At 34.5% G+C, this 13,168-nt stretch overlaps 1 protein-coding gene and 1 long non-coding RNA gene across 6 annotated transcripts in view; one reads left to right on the forward strand and one right to left on the reverse strand.

Annotated features, from left to right (window-relative positions):
• Nucleotides 1-13,168, forward strand: part of UBE2V2 (ubiquitin conjugating enzyme E2 V2) — a 46,242-nt gene that overhangs the window by 20,435 nt on the left and 12,639 nt on the right. For all 5 annotated transcript variants that reach the window (XM_079136995.1, XM_079136994.1, XM_079136998.1 and 2 more), the window contains 2 exons: nucleotides 2,296-2,444; nucleotides 8,891-9,016. In XM_079136995.1, coding sequence (XP_078993121.1) covers nucleotides 2,296-2,444; nucleotides 8,891-9,016 — 275 coding nt within the window. The remainder of the gene's footprint in view (nucleotides 1-2,295; nucleotides 2,445-8,890; nucleotides 9,017-13,168) is intronic.
• LOC306659548 lies at nucleotides 4,595-8,958 on the reverse strand. Its single transcript, XR_013763331.1, has 2 exons — nucleotides 8,831-8,958; nucleotides 4,595-6,171 (listed from the first exon to the last, which is right to left on the reverse strand). It is a non-coding gene; the product is annotated as an uncharacterized lncRNA (long non-coding RNA).

The raw sequence follows: 13,168 nt of genomic DNA on the forward strand, positions 1-13,168 counted from the left end.
CTGGGGAGGTTGAGGCAGTAGGATCATGTGTTCAAAGCTAACCTCAGCAACTTAGCAAGACCCTGTCTCTAAATAAAATATTTAAAAAAAAAAAAAAAAAAAAAAAAGGAAATCTGGGGATGTGTCTCAATGGTTGAGTGCCCCTGGGTTCAATTGCCAGTACAGTGGGGTTGAGGGGAGAAGTAGGTGGCAGAACTGGAGCTGGAGCTAGATTCAGGCAGTTTAATTTCTAGATCTGTGTGTTTATGCCACCAGCACTTACTGTTGTATAGCTCATAGCACTGTACAACTCAGTAGTGGAAAGGCACCTATGATCTAGAAACTTTTTCTGGGTCTCCCCCCCCCCCCCCCCCCCCCCCCCCCCCAGTACTGGGGATTGAACCTAGGTATACTCTGCTGAACCCAGCCCTTTAAATTTTTTTTTTTTTTTTTTAAATTTTGAGAAAAGGTCTCACCAAATTGTTGAGGCTGGCCTCAAACTTGATGTTCTTCTGTTGCAACCTCCCCAAAACTGATTACAGAAGTACACCTCCATGCTGAGCTAGAAACTGGTTTTTAATAATGAACCTGTTACTGTGATCTTTGTGACCTTGGGGAGGTTGTAGAACTTCTTTGGTTTCAAAGAATAAATGGAATAATTTATTAAAAACAAGTGGTTACTAATAATCATAGTAATTATAATGGCTACTGGTATTGTGATTTATAACAGCTCCATATTTGTGTGGCCTGTGATTTTTCAATCATTTTTATAAAGCACAGTACACAAAGTGGCTTATGTTTTTTGGTTTTATTTTTATTTTAAAGTTATGGTACTTATTGGATTTTTATTTTATGTCCAGAAGGATTACCATACATTAGTAGTGCACAGATGCAAGTTGTGCATTACCATGCACAGTTGCTTTTAGGGACATGTCAGCCTTTCTGCTTTGAAATTTGTGTGTGTGTGTGTTTGTGTGCGTGTGCATATGTCCGTGTATGGGTGAAAGGAGAGAAAGGACATGTGCAAGCAAATGCATATGGACCACAGACAGGATTTGGAGGGCATTTATGCATTTTTAACAGAATGTGTGATAGAGTTGGGGAGTGTTTCATTTAAGATGCTCTTGAAAGCATGAAAGACCTCCCCTTTGATAGAGAATCCTGACTGATAATCATAGGAAAGAAAGGTTGTAGAAAATTAGATTTGTGGTTAGAGGGATTAGAGATTAGAATGATGGGAAAGACCAGGTTCTTTGAGAAAGAAGGCATGAAAAGTAAACAGGATGTTCTAGGCAGAGAGATTCCTGTTAAGGTTTTAGATTAACAATAAGGAATGTTTTTAAGGTCTAAAGAGAAACACGTAAGGAATGTTGAGGTCTAAAGAAAAGAAAAGTGTGACATGGAGTGGAGGTGTGAGAATGGTTACTGGATGCTAAAAAATTTGGTAGATTGGGCCCAGGAGGTGGTGGGAGTATTCTAGGAAATTTAGGAATATGAGATTTGTTGTCAAATTAGGTAATACCCCAAGCGACAGTTGAGTGATGGTGCTAGAAATAGACCTCATTGGTTAGGGACCAGGAAGAATGGGAACCATTGGGAGGGCTATTTTCGTATTCTAGAGAACTGTTCCTTTTGGTGAGTTTTCTAAGATGGAACATAATTCTCATTAAAAAAAATTAGAGCATATATATTAATTAATTTAACATCATATAAATTTTTTGGTTATGCCTACTTGAAACCTCAAGTAGGAAAAATGTTTTTTTTAATGATTTCCATATGATTGGTTTATGTCAGCATAAAATTGGTTAAACAGGAATTTATATACTTACTTTGTACTGCTGTTAACCCATTAAGTCCCAGGTTTTCAATTCTTCGAATATTTCAATGAAATTGATGCAAGTGCAAATTGTAAATCATAATCTAGAGTTTGTATATATATATATATATATATGTAGAGTCTTATATATGTAGAAATCTAGAATATTAAAGTATAAAATAAAGTATATGCAAAAATACATATATGAAAAATACATATATTAAAATGCTCTAATCATTTATTCATTGTGTTTCTCAGAACTAGAACTCTAAAAACAATATTTATTTCAAAAGATACCATAAGTGATATATTTGTTTTCAATTTATGTTTTTATAGATGTCCCACATTTGGGATGATTGTACTTAATTGGTTAATGTTTGATACAGTACTTTCTGTATCAAACAAGTCATTTGTAAAATTAATTTGGAAGAAACTGAATTTACATATGTGTAGCTCTTATTATGAGCTTTGTATATTTACATTGATGTTCTTTTGTATAGGAGTTAAAGTTCCACGTAATTTTCGCTTGTTGGAAGAACTTGAAGAAGGACAAAAAGGAGTAGGTGATGGCACGGTTAGCTGGGGACTTGAAGATGATGAAGATATGACACTTACAAGGTGGACAGGCATGATAATTGGGCCACCAAGGGTCAGTGCTATAAATTATATATTTTTTCTATTAATATTGTTACCTTAGAATAAACATTTACTTTTATAATGTTAATATTAAAATAAAACATTTTGATAAACTTAATGAAAGAATTATTCGCTTAAATAATTTTGTATATATTTATGGATGCCTCCTGTGTGCAGGGTGTAATGCTTGATTATGTGGAGGATTGTGTGGGGAGGAAGATTGACATGGTTTTGTCATGAAGGTGTTTGTAGTTTAGTAGAGGAGAAAAGAAATCAGTAGAAATGACAGATTCTAAATATGGCAGAGCAAGTTCACTACGGGACTTTAGAATATATTTCTTCTAGCTGGAATAATTGAGGAAGGCTGGACAGTGGAGGAAGTTGCCTTTGAAATGAGCCTTAAAGAACTGACTGGTAGGATTTCTGAAGGTGGTGATGGGGATGGAGAACATTCCAGATAGAGAGGAAAAAGGTGAGGAAATGGAGGGGTATTTGGGAAAGAGCAGTCATTTTGACATAATATGTTACTAACCCCCTTGTGTGTTTATATATATATATATAAATAAATAAATATATATATATTTATAAATATATATATATTATATATATATTTATAAGTATATATATAAATAAATAAATATATATATATAAATAAATATATATATATAAATAAATATATAACCAGGGGTTTCTAATTTTATTGAGTGCACATTTCTGTTTTCCTTTTGATGTTTCACATGCCATGGAAATGCTTTAGGCCTCAATTTCTTCATTTGTAAAATATGTTAAAAATCTAGGATTCTGCTGATGTAGCATGTGCTTATTTAGCATGCTCAAGGCCTGGGGCTCAATCCCCAGCACCAACAAAATAAAACAAAACACAAAAAACTGAATTCTTACATATTGAATGGTAATTTGGCAGTTGGCCTATTGTGCATTTTTTTTTTTTCTTTCTATCTCTTTAGCAGACATCACCTGATTAAGTAGCAGACATATTGTCCTGTTTCTGAGGACTTTTCTATCATTAAAACTATCATGTTACCCTGCACAGTCCAGCAAAGTGAGAGATATTAAAGTGAAGTAAAAGAACTCAATTGCATTTCTGGTTTCAATTCTCCTTTAAAAAACAAGGCATTTATAAATTTATAAAATTGTGAAAAGTAAATTGACATTTTGGTAATTCATAACATTATTGACTGATATTAAGAGTTTACTATATCAAATATTCTCATATTCAGTAAATCTAAATGTCAAATAAGTTGAGTCACATTTCTTCATTTGAATCCCAAATTTTCTTGGCCATAATGTTTCCTGAAAACCAGAGGAAAATTTGTGCATTGTTTTTAGATCTTTCTCAGGTTTATAAAGATCTATTTTTACTCAATTTTTTTTTCTAGATTGGGATTTTTTTTTCTGCATTGCTTTTCTTTTCTTTTTTTTTAAATTTTTTTAGTTGTTGATGGACCTTTATCGAACCCAGTGCCTCACACATGCTAGGCAAGCTTTCTACTACTAAGCCCCAGCACTGCATTGAATTTGTTATTGCATTTCTTATTCAAAGGTCCTATCTACTGTACTCCCTACAGTGTCTTTGGAACATGTGTTTTGTCATGTTTTTGCCTTGCAAGAAAGAACACAGATGTGAAGAGTTTCTTTTTTTAAGACTTTGGTTTTATATAAAGGTTGCTACCTACTTAAAAGAAAATTTTGATTTATTTATTTATTTATTTTTTATTGTTGAGTGAAATTAGATTTTTCTCTTGATTTAAAAAAAAATGAATCAGGGAATTAGCAGTGTTAACTTTAGAGCTTGCATTAGTGTATGTTTTATGTTATTTTCTGATGTTCCTTTGCAAAATACACACAGGTTTTTAACAGTCACCTTATTCCCTCCCCTGCTCTGATTTTTCCTTAAGACATTTAAGGAAGGCAATACGATATTGATGATTAAGATTTTTTTATAACTTGGTATTTGTAATGATAACTGAGTTTTCACTTCTTATGAAAATTACTACCATAGTCAGTTTTGTTTAAAAAAAAAAAGCTTGTAATTTATGAACATTCTGACTTAGAATAGTTTGGAGATTTTAAAGTCAGAAGTTAGATATAAATTTGTGAAACTATTTAATTTTGGTTTTCTCCAGCTATTGTTTCTGCCTCCAGTGTTTTTGTTTCTGTTTTTGTTTTTCTAGCTGGGGTTTTATTTTCACTATGTTGCCCAGGCTGGTCACAAACTCTTGGGCTCAAGTGATCCTTCTACCTCAGTCTCCTGAGTAATTGGAATTACAGGTGTTCACCATAACACCTGGCTCTTTCAGTGGACTTAAGAATGTTTGGAGCTTTGAGCTGACCCCATAGCACAGTTCCCAGATGCAGAGGAATTGTTACAGGTCCTAGTTACTTTCTCACTCAGTTGGGGCTCCCCAGTAGAATTCCCTAAGATAGCTGCCTTTTCTGGTGTCATTGAGTATATCACCTATCCCCAGTTGGTGAAGGCTGTTTCTCTATAACTCCTGTATCCTAGCTCAGGACCACATATAGGGAGTATAAACAAGATGCTGCTCTGGACCCTCTTCTTTCTATGGATTGCATTACTGGAGCTGTAGGGGAGAAAAAGTGGTATCTTGACCTCACTTATCGAGGTTTATGGCTGAGAAACCTCTAATAAAAGATTAACAAGAGAACATACAAATTTATGAAGAAGAAATGAGAACCCAAAGAAACAGAAGCCTTTGTATTTTTTTGGATGAAGAATGAATGTGAACACTTGCAGGAGTATGCTTGGACAAAGTAGGTATGATATAGTGGTAGTAAATTGAGCAGTATTTAGCAAGTCCTACTTATATTTTTCGCTGTCTTCAGAAATAAGGATTTTCCTTTCTCTGGATGTCAGGAGAGTACCTATGGAATGAGGTCTCATGAGATCACTTCAGGGGAGGGTTAGCTAGGTTTTATGTTCTGTTTTGGGGAAGAAGGGGAAGTGAGAGTGGTATTCCCTGCTTCTGCTGTTTTCCCAAATGCCACGGAGCCATATTTTGGGGTAGTGTATCCTGAACCTCATCAGAGCCCCCTCTGACTTCCTTTGGAGCTAGGATGAGGTAGGAAGGGCATGCCCTACGAAGGCACACACACTTCCTGAGTTAGACTCTGCCTAGGGTTCCCTTCTCTCCAGTTTTCTTGAGGCAGATGGTTTGCATTGCTCATTCAGTTGCCTTTCCATTAAATAACAAGGGATAGTATTTCACCCCAATTGTTTGCTCTTTAGAAGGTGAATTATTCAGAGCAGTTTTGTTCCCAGTTTTGAGTATCCACATCCAGCCAGAGTACTAGTAAAATTCTTACCTTTAGATACTGTTTCATAGTTGTTGTTGTTTTCTTGTGTTTTTTTTTTTTTGGTATGGTATTAAGATCCTTAATGTTTTTCTCTCATACTGGAGATTGAACCCAGGACCTCTCTCATACAAAACACACTCTAAACTGAACTACACTCATAGCTCCTTATATTCCTGTTCTTAAATTTATTCCAATAGAAATTTGGATCTATAGGATTAGCAATTTTCCTTTGTATTTGTGTGTTCTATTTCCTATAGCAATATTTGTTGGCACAAGAGGTTTGGAAACCTTTTCAAGCTTTTTCATATGTTAGTAGAGGTACTAGCTCTATCTTTAGAAGTTGTGAGAATTAAATGAAATCATAGACAAAGGAGAGCACCTGACTTAGTAAATACTAGTTCCTTTTCCTACCCTCATTTTAATTTTAAATTTTGGCTAATTTAAAATTTGGAGGCAATAAAGTGTTAATTAAAGATGTAAAAAAATTAGAATGTTTATTCTAAGCATTGAATTAGGTTAGTGGGCTAGTTTAGGGATCTCTCTAACTTTAAAAAAAATTGAAGTAGAACTTACATATAGTGAAATATATAGATTTTGCTGTGAATTTGACAAATACCTCATTACCTATCCTGCTGTTGGGATAAAGAACCTTTCTTTTGTTTAGTTCAGAAAGCTCCCCGCACCCTTTCTTACTTGCTCTTCCCGCTTCCTGCACCTGAAAGTAGTTTCAGATGGTGACTTTGATAAGTAGAATCATACAGCGTGCACACTAAATGGTTCTGCTTCTTTACATGGCATAAGGTTTGCACAACTCAGCTGTGTTGTCACAGGTAGCGAAAGTGTGTTTCTTTTATTGCAGAATTATATTTTAATGTAAGGACATCATTTTCCCTTTTCTTAGAATTTTCCTGTTCTTAGAATTTTATCATCCTGGATGTTAGAAATAAAACTGCAGTGACACCTCTTTCTCTCTCTCTCTCTCTCTCTCTCTTTCTTTCTCTCTTTTTTCCTCCTCTGTACTGGGAATTGAACTCAGGGGTACTTGACCACTGAACTACATCCCTAGTCCCCCCTCCCACCTTTTTTTTTTTTTTTTTCTCTTTTTATTTTACATTTTGAGACAGGGTCTCACTAAATTGCTGAGACTGTCCTCCAACTTGTGATTCTCCTGCCTCAGCCTCCCAAGTCATTAGAATTACAGGAGTTTACCACTGTGCCTGACTACTATGAGTATATTCTTAAAGAAGTCTTTTGGTGGACATATGTTTGTTTCTGTTTTTTCTAGGGTAAATACCTGGGAGTAGAACTGGTACATTTTTGAGTTGTTGTATGCTTATTTGTCTTTACAAGAAAACACTAAATTATTTCCAAGTATATCCCAGGAAAGTGTAGGAATTTGTAAGTTCCAGTTTTTTTTTTTTTTTTTAAAGATATCTCAGATATTTTTAATATTACAGAATTTTTCAGGTGGGTGGGCTAGTAAATTTTTTTTTTTAATGTTAGTATTTTAGTCTGACGAATTCAGGTTGGAAAACCACAGACAAGATGCTCTCCTGAGATGTCTGATTTTAGTAATTATTATATCTATCTGAAATGCAGGACATACCATTTGTTGTTAAATTTGAATGACTTTTATATATCTCTTTTTCAAAATATTGAAATATTTAATAACATTTGTACCCAGATTGTTTTACATTACAGTAGTTTAATATTGTAAATCTTACCTCTACTTGGGAGTAGGGATTATTTACAGTAAAGGGATCAGCTTCGGTAAGTAAGATCAATAGAACATTAATTAGCTTCTTTTCTCCCTGGTTTATACAGGAATCGGTAGTTATTAAATTTGTCACTTTCATTTATTTTTTTACATTCCTGTTTTAGTGTAGCCTATAAGTTAACCAAATAAAAACCGCAAAGGGGAAAAAAAGTTAATAGACATGAGAATAAGCACAAAAGTGAATAATCTAGAAGCTTTAAATTACAGTCTTAAAATGGCTGTTTTATAAAGGTGGTAATGTTAATTAAACTTCCTAAGAAACCCTGCTCTAAAATTCTGTCTAAATATAAACTTTGCTGTTGGGTGCAGTGGCGCATTCCAGTGGCTCAGGATGCTAGGCAGGAGGATCTTGAGTTCAAAGCCAGCCTCAGCAAAAGCTAAGCAACTCATTGAGACCCTGTCTCTAAATAAAATACACAATAGGGTTAGGGATGTGGCTCAGTGGCTGAGTGCCCCTGAATTCAATTCCTGGTATTCCCTCTCCCAATAAATAAACTTTGCTGTTGTATCTGTGATTTCAGATAATGTTTAATGAATCACAAAATTAGTGAATTGGTAATGTAAGTATAAGTAATTGGAGACTTAAAATAATTGTTATTTTAAGTAAGATAGAGTAATATGATATATTCATTCTCACTCTCTCTCTTGAACCCAGGGGTGCCTAACCATTGAGCCACATCCCCAGACCACCACCCCTGACCCCGGTCTTTTTTTTTTCTTTTAATGTTTTGTTTAGAGGAGGGTCTTGCTGAGTTGCTTAGAGCCTTGCTAAGTTACTGAGGCTGACTTTGAACTCCCAGTCTTCCTGCCCTAGACTCCTGAGCTGCTGGGATCACAGGTGTATGCCACTGTGCCCAGGGCTGATATTTTCTTTTTTACTAAAAATTGATTGCCATTGTGAGGTGACCATAATTTGTTATCTAACAAGATCCTTTGAGAATGAAAAGAGGCACTATTAATGATTAATACTGGGACACAAGGAATAAACAGTACTTACCCTAGAAAATGAGAACTTTCATATATTTGTGACACAAATCAGATAGTACCTCCCTTTACAGTGTATCCTTTTTAGAAAACTCAAAATTTAAGTGATTTGCTTTTCCCTTATTTGTAGTAGGCATTGTTTGTACCACAAAAAGTGAATTCTGATTATTTTGGTATTATTTTGTAGAATTCTTTTAATTTTATAAAATTTCTGCTTTTCAGTATGCTTGCTACATTTTTTCTAACCATACAGACTGATTAACACTAAATGTAGAAAAATAAAATCTCAAATTTTGTCATAGTACATTTTTTCTTATTATTTCTGGTATTGTAATTATGACTCCTTTTTTTCTTTTGCTTTCCAGACAAATTATGAAAACAGAATATATAGTCTGAAAGTAGAATGTGGACCTAAATACCCAGAAGCTCCTCCATCAGTTAGATTTGTAACAAAAATTAATATGAACGGAATAAATAATTCCAGTGGAATGGTAAGTTAAAAATAGTCATTTTTTTTTATATAAAGTACAGTTAGGAGAAAGTTTCAAAGAACTTTTGTATAGCTGAAAGACTAAGGGCATTTGTCTCATACAGTTTTTCTTTGTAAATCAGAGTATCCTTAAAAACCTTAACATACCCATTTAGATAGATGTGATGGTAACACTTTTAAGATTTTGTTGATTGAATCTGTAGTTATAGTTTGGTTGAATCCTTATTTGTGAAAAGATGATTATTATTTCTTTTTGAATATTTCTTTTCTTTAGGGATAAGGGTACACTTATTGAGATAAAAAGGATGAATATTCACAGAAGGTGTTTTTCTGGGAGGAATAAGTATGTCTATTGTAGCAGTCATGGCTGAGCATGTCATGTTAAAGCAAATAAACCAAAAGGACATGCTGTTCTTGACCTATATAAGTTAACAGAAATAGCTGAATTTGCCGTGAATAGATTCCTAGGTTCATATTGGACCCTGAAGCCCATATTCATATTCTCTTGGTGCCATGTGGAGAGCATACTCACGTGCAAAATACATGTTAAGAAGCAAAATAAATACCATCATCTGTCTTAGGAAATAAGTCGTTAATAGCCTTGAATTACTTGATGGTGAATGCTCTAATCCCAGCGACTTGGGAGGCTGAGGCAGGAGGATTGCAAGTTGGGAGGCCAGCCTCAGCAACTTAGCAGGCCCCAAGCAACTTAGTGGAACCCTTTCTTAAAATTAGGGGGTTGAAAAAAAAAAAAGGCTGAGGATGGGGATGTAGCACCGTGGTAAGTGAGTTCAATCCTCAATACCCCTCCCCACCAAATAACCTTGACTTCTTGTATATTCCTTTTTATACCTCTAACATGTCACTTACGTATCATCCATTTTCTGTTTCTCCCTCCATCTTTCCCATCTGCCATCTTAAAAACCACAACTTTATCTTGATGCCTTTTTGTTGTATTCCTGCATAGTAGGGTTTCTTTCAGGCTTTTCTTTTTCATATTTAGCTTCAATGTGTGCATGCTTCTTGCCATGGTTGGTTCACTTGGAGCTCACAAGGTACTCACTTGCCTTCTCGTTACAAATCTAACTGATGAAGGAGCAAATTTTTCATTTGGCCGCAGGACTTTTGCACTTTCTGTTCTTCCTATCTGTGCATTTCATTTTCTGGTCTGGTTAATCCCAAATGAGTACTTGACTTCTCAGTGTAAATGGTACTTCCTCTGAGAAGTCTTCCTGATGGCCCAATTTGAATTATGTCCCTTCTTTTACCCTATTGGAGTCACCCTTTATTCTCTTCTCAGTTACTATACATTTATTATTTTTCTCTGTTTTATTTTTGATGATTTCAGGGGTTCTGTGTGGGATCAAAGATTTTTGGTGTTTTAAAAACATTTCTAACATACAGATAGGTTTTAGAGAATGATATAACCAACATCTATGTATCTTCCACCTGACTTTGTCAAATTTTAATATTTGTCTTTTTTTTGTAAGTGATTTTTAAATTTTGATACAAAAGGACATTCTAGAGTTAATTCTCTGTGTGGTTTTCTCATCTTTCCCCATCCTCATTCCACAGAGGATGCCCCATCTTTAATTTGGTGTTTATCATTCTGTACATAATTATCTTGCCTTCTCTATACACATGTATATCTGCTTTTGTTATTATATCACTTTTATATGGTATCATGTATGTTAGTGATTCTCAAGATCATCCATGTCAAAACATGCAGATTATAGCCCTCGTTTTTACTGTTTAATATTCACCATTTATATTGTTTTAGTTTTCACTGAAAAGATTGCTATAGTGAACTTTCTTATACAAGTATTCTTGTACCATAGGGCTGTGTTTCTCAGGTGGCATATTTATTGACTTAGTTGTCTGGTTTTAACCTGTTGTGGATCTATACTTTGTAGAACATAGTAAACATTGCTAGGAAAATGAAATTTTAAAAGATATGCAAAATGCAGCCTTGAATTTTTATTTTTAAAAATTATTTATTTATTTTTGGTACCGTGGATTGAACCCAGGGGTGCTTAACCACTGAGCTATATCCCTAGCCCATTTTATTCATTCATTCATTCATTTATTTGTTTGTTTGTTTATTTATTTATTTATTTTGCAGTGCTGGGGATTGAACCCAGGGCCTTATGCTTACAAGGCAAGCACTCTACCAACTGAGCTCTCTCCCCAGCCCTATATTTTATTTTGAGACAGGGTTTTGCTAGTGTAGGGCCTTCCTGAATTGCTGAGGCTGGCTTTGAATTTATGGTCTTCTTGCCTCAGCCTCTTGATGTGCTGGGATTATGGTTGTATGCCACTGTGCCTAGTAAAGATTAAATTTTTAAAATGAAAATTTCTGTCAGAGTGCTTTAAAACTTTCTAAACCTTTACTCTGCATTTCTGTGCTTATCTTGTCAAGGCTCATGAAATGCAGTTCATGGCCCTGACCCAGTTCCATGGATACACTTCGAGTAGCACTTCTCCAAGGAATATACCTAGAAGTGAAGTGTATGCTAAACTGTGGGGGTTGTCTTCAGTTGATGAAATACGCCAAGCTGCTTCTGCAGGGTTTTGTCAATTTCTGCCCTGCAAGCAGTATGTAAGAGGACCCTGTGCATGTACATTCCCACCATTCCTTTATTGTACAATCTGGAATGGTGATCTGAAAATAGAAAAATAAATAATGATTTTAATTATTATTGGAGTGCAGGTATATTTTTAGAGGGAGGGGTAAAATGAATATGTTAGATTATTTTGATCTTTATGAATTTAGATTATTACTTTTAAACTAGTAAATAGAATTTCACATTGATTACTGGTAATTGTGCCTGCGTAGTTTTATGTATTTTGAGGCTATTCAAGTACCTGGCAAATTATAATTCATAAGCAGTGATGGTGTTGCTTTAGTAATTTTGGTTTATATTTATTTAATACAACTAGGCAGATTTATTCCTTGTCAGTGATTAGCACTTAAGGCATAAATTATAGTGCTTTTTATAGTGCTTTTTGCTATGAGGTCTCAAGTTTTGGAGTTTCTTGTATATCATAGACTGATTAGATGCAGATTTGTTCCAGCATCATATTTATTTTCTCATGCTTTTTTTCTTTCTCCTCTTCATTGCTTTTTTTTTTTTTTTTTTTTTAACTTTGTTGGCATTTCACAGAATTTGTAATCATGTTTATTTAACTGCCATTTATGTCTGGAAGTTTGTTTCTACTTTGGGAGTAGCTTAGGTATTCTCTTCACTGATTTTATGAACTATTTTTGGATTCTTTAAAATGGGCTGAGGAGGTTTCTATATTATGTTTAAGCATTAGAGGAAGCATTTTAAACGTTTTTAACATTGTAATATTTTTCTTATTTTAGTAACTAAGAAGTGTCGCTCTAAAGTTAATTTCTATCTTTAAACAATTTATTGTTATATATCTCATATACGTTAAAGCATTAGTGGACGCATTTTAAATGTTTTTAACATTGTAATATTTTTCTTATTTTAGTACTGAGAAGTATCACTCTAAAATTAATTTCTATCTTTTTAAAAATTTATTTATTTTGATTTGTTGTAAATAAATGGGGTAAAACTTATTTCTCTGGTTGCACATGAAGGAGAGTCATACCATTTGTGTAATCATACATGTACGTAGGGTAATGATGTTTGTCTCAATCTGTTATTTTCCCCTCCCCCTCCCCCTCCCACCCCTCTTTCCTCTATACAATTCATCCTTCCTCCATTCTTGCCTCCCTCCCACCCCCCATTATGTATCATCATCCGCTTATCAGAGAGATCATTTGGCCTTTGGTGTTTTGGGATTGTCTTATCTCACTTAGCATGATATTCTCCAATTTCATTCATTAGCATGCAGATGCCATAATTTTGATCTTCTTTATGGCTGAGTAATATTCCATTCTATATATATACCACAGTTCTTTATCCATTCATCAGTTGAAGGGCATCTAGGTTGGTTCCATAATCTAGCTATTGTGAATTGAGCAACTATGAGCATTGATGTGGCTGCATCACTGTAGTATGCTGATTTTAAGTCCTTTGGGTATAGGCCAAGGAGTGGGATAGCTGGGTCAAATGGTGGTTCCATTCCAAGTTTTCTGAGGAATCTCCACACTGCTTTCCAGAGCAGCTGCACTAATTTGCAT

Source organism: Sciurus vulgaris (assembly GCF_902686455.1).
Source record: "Sciurus vulgaris genome assembly, chromosome: 1".
NCBI classification, from domain to species: domain Eukaryota; kingdom Metazoa; phylum Chordata; class Mammalia; order Rodentia; family Sciuridae; genus Sciurus; species Sciurus vulgaris.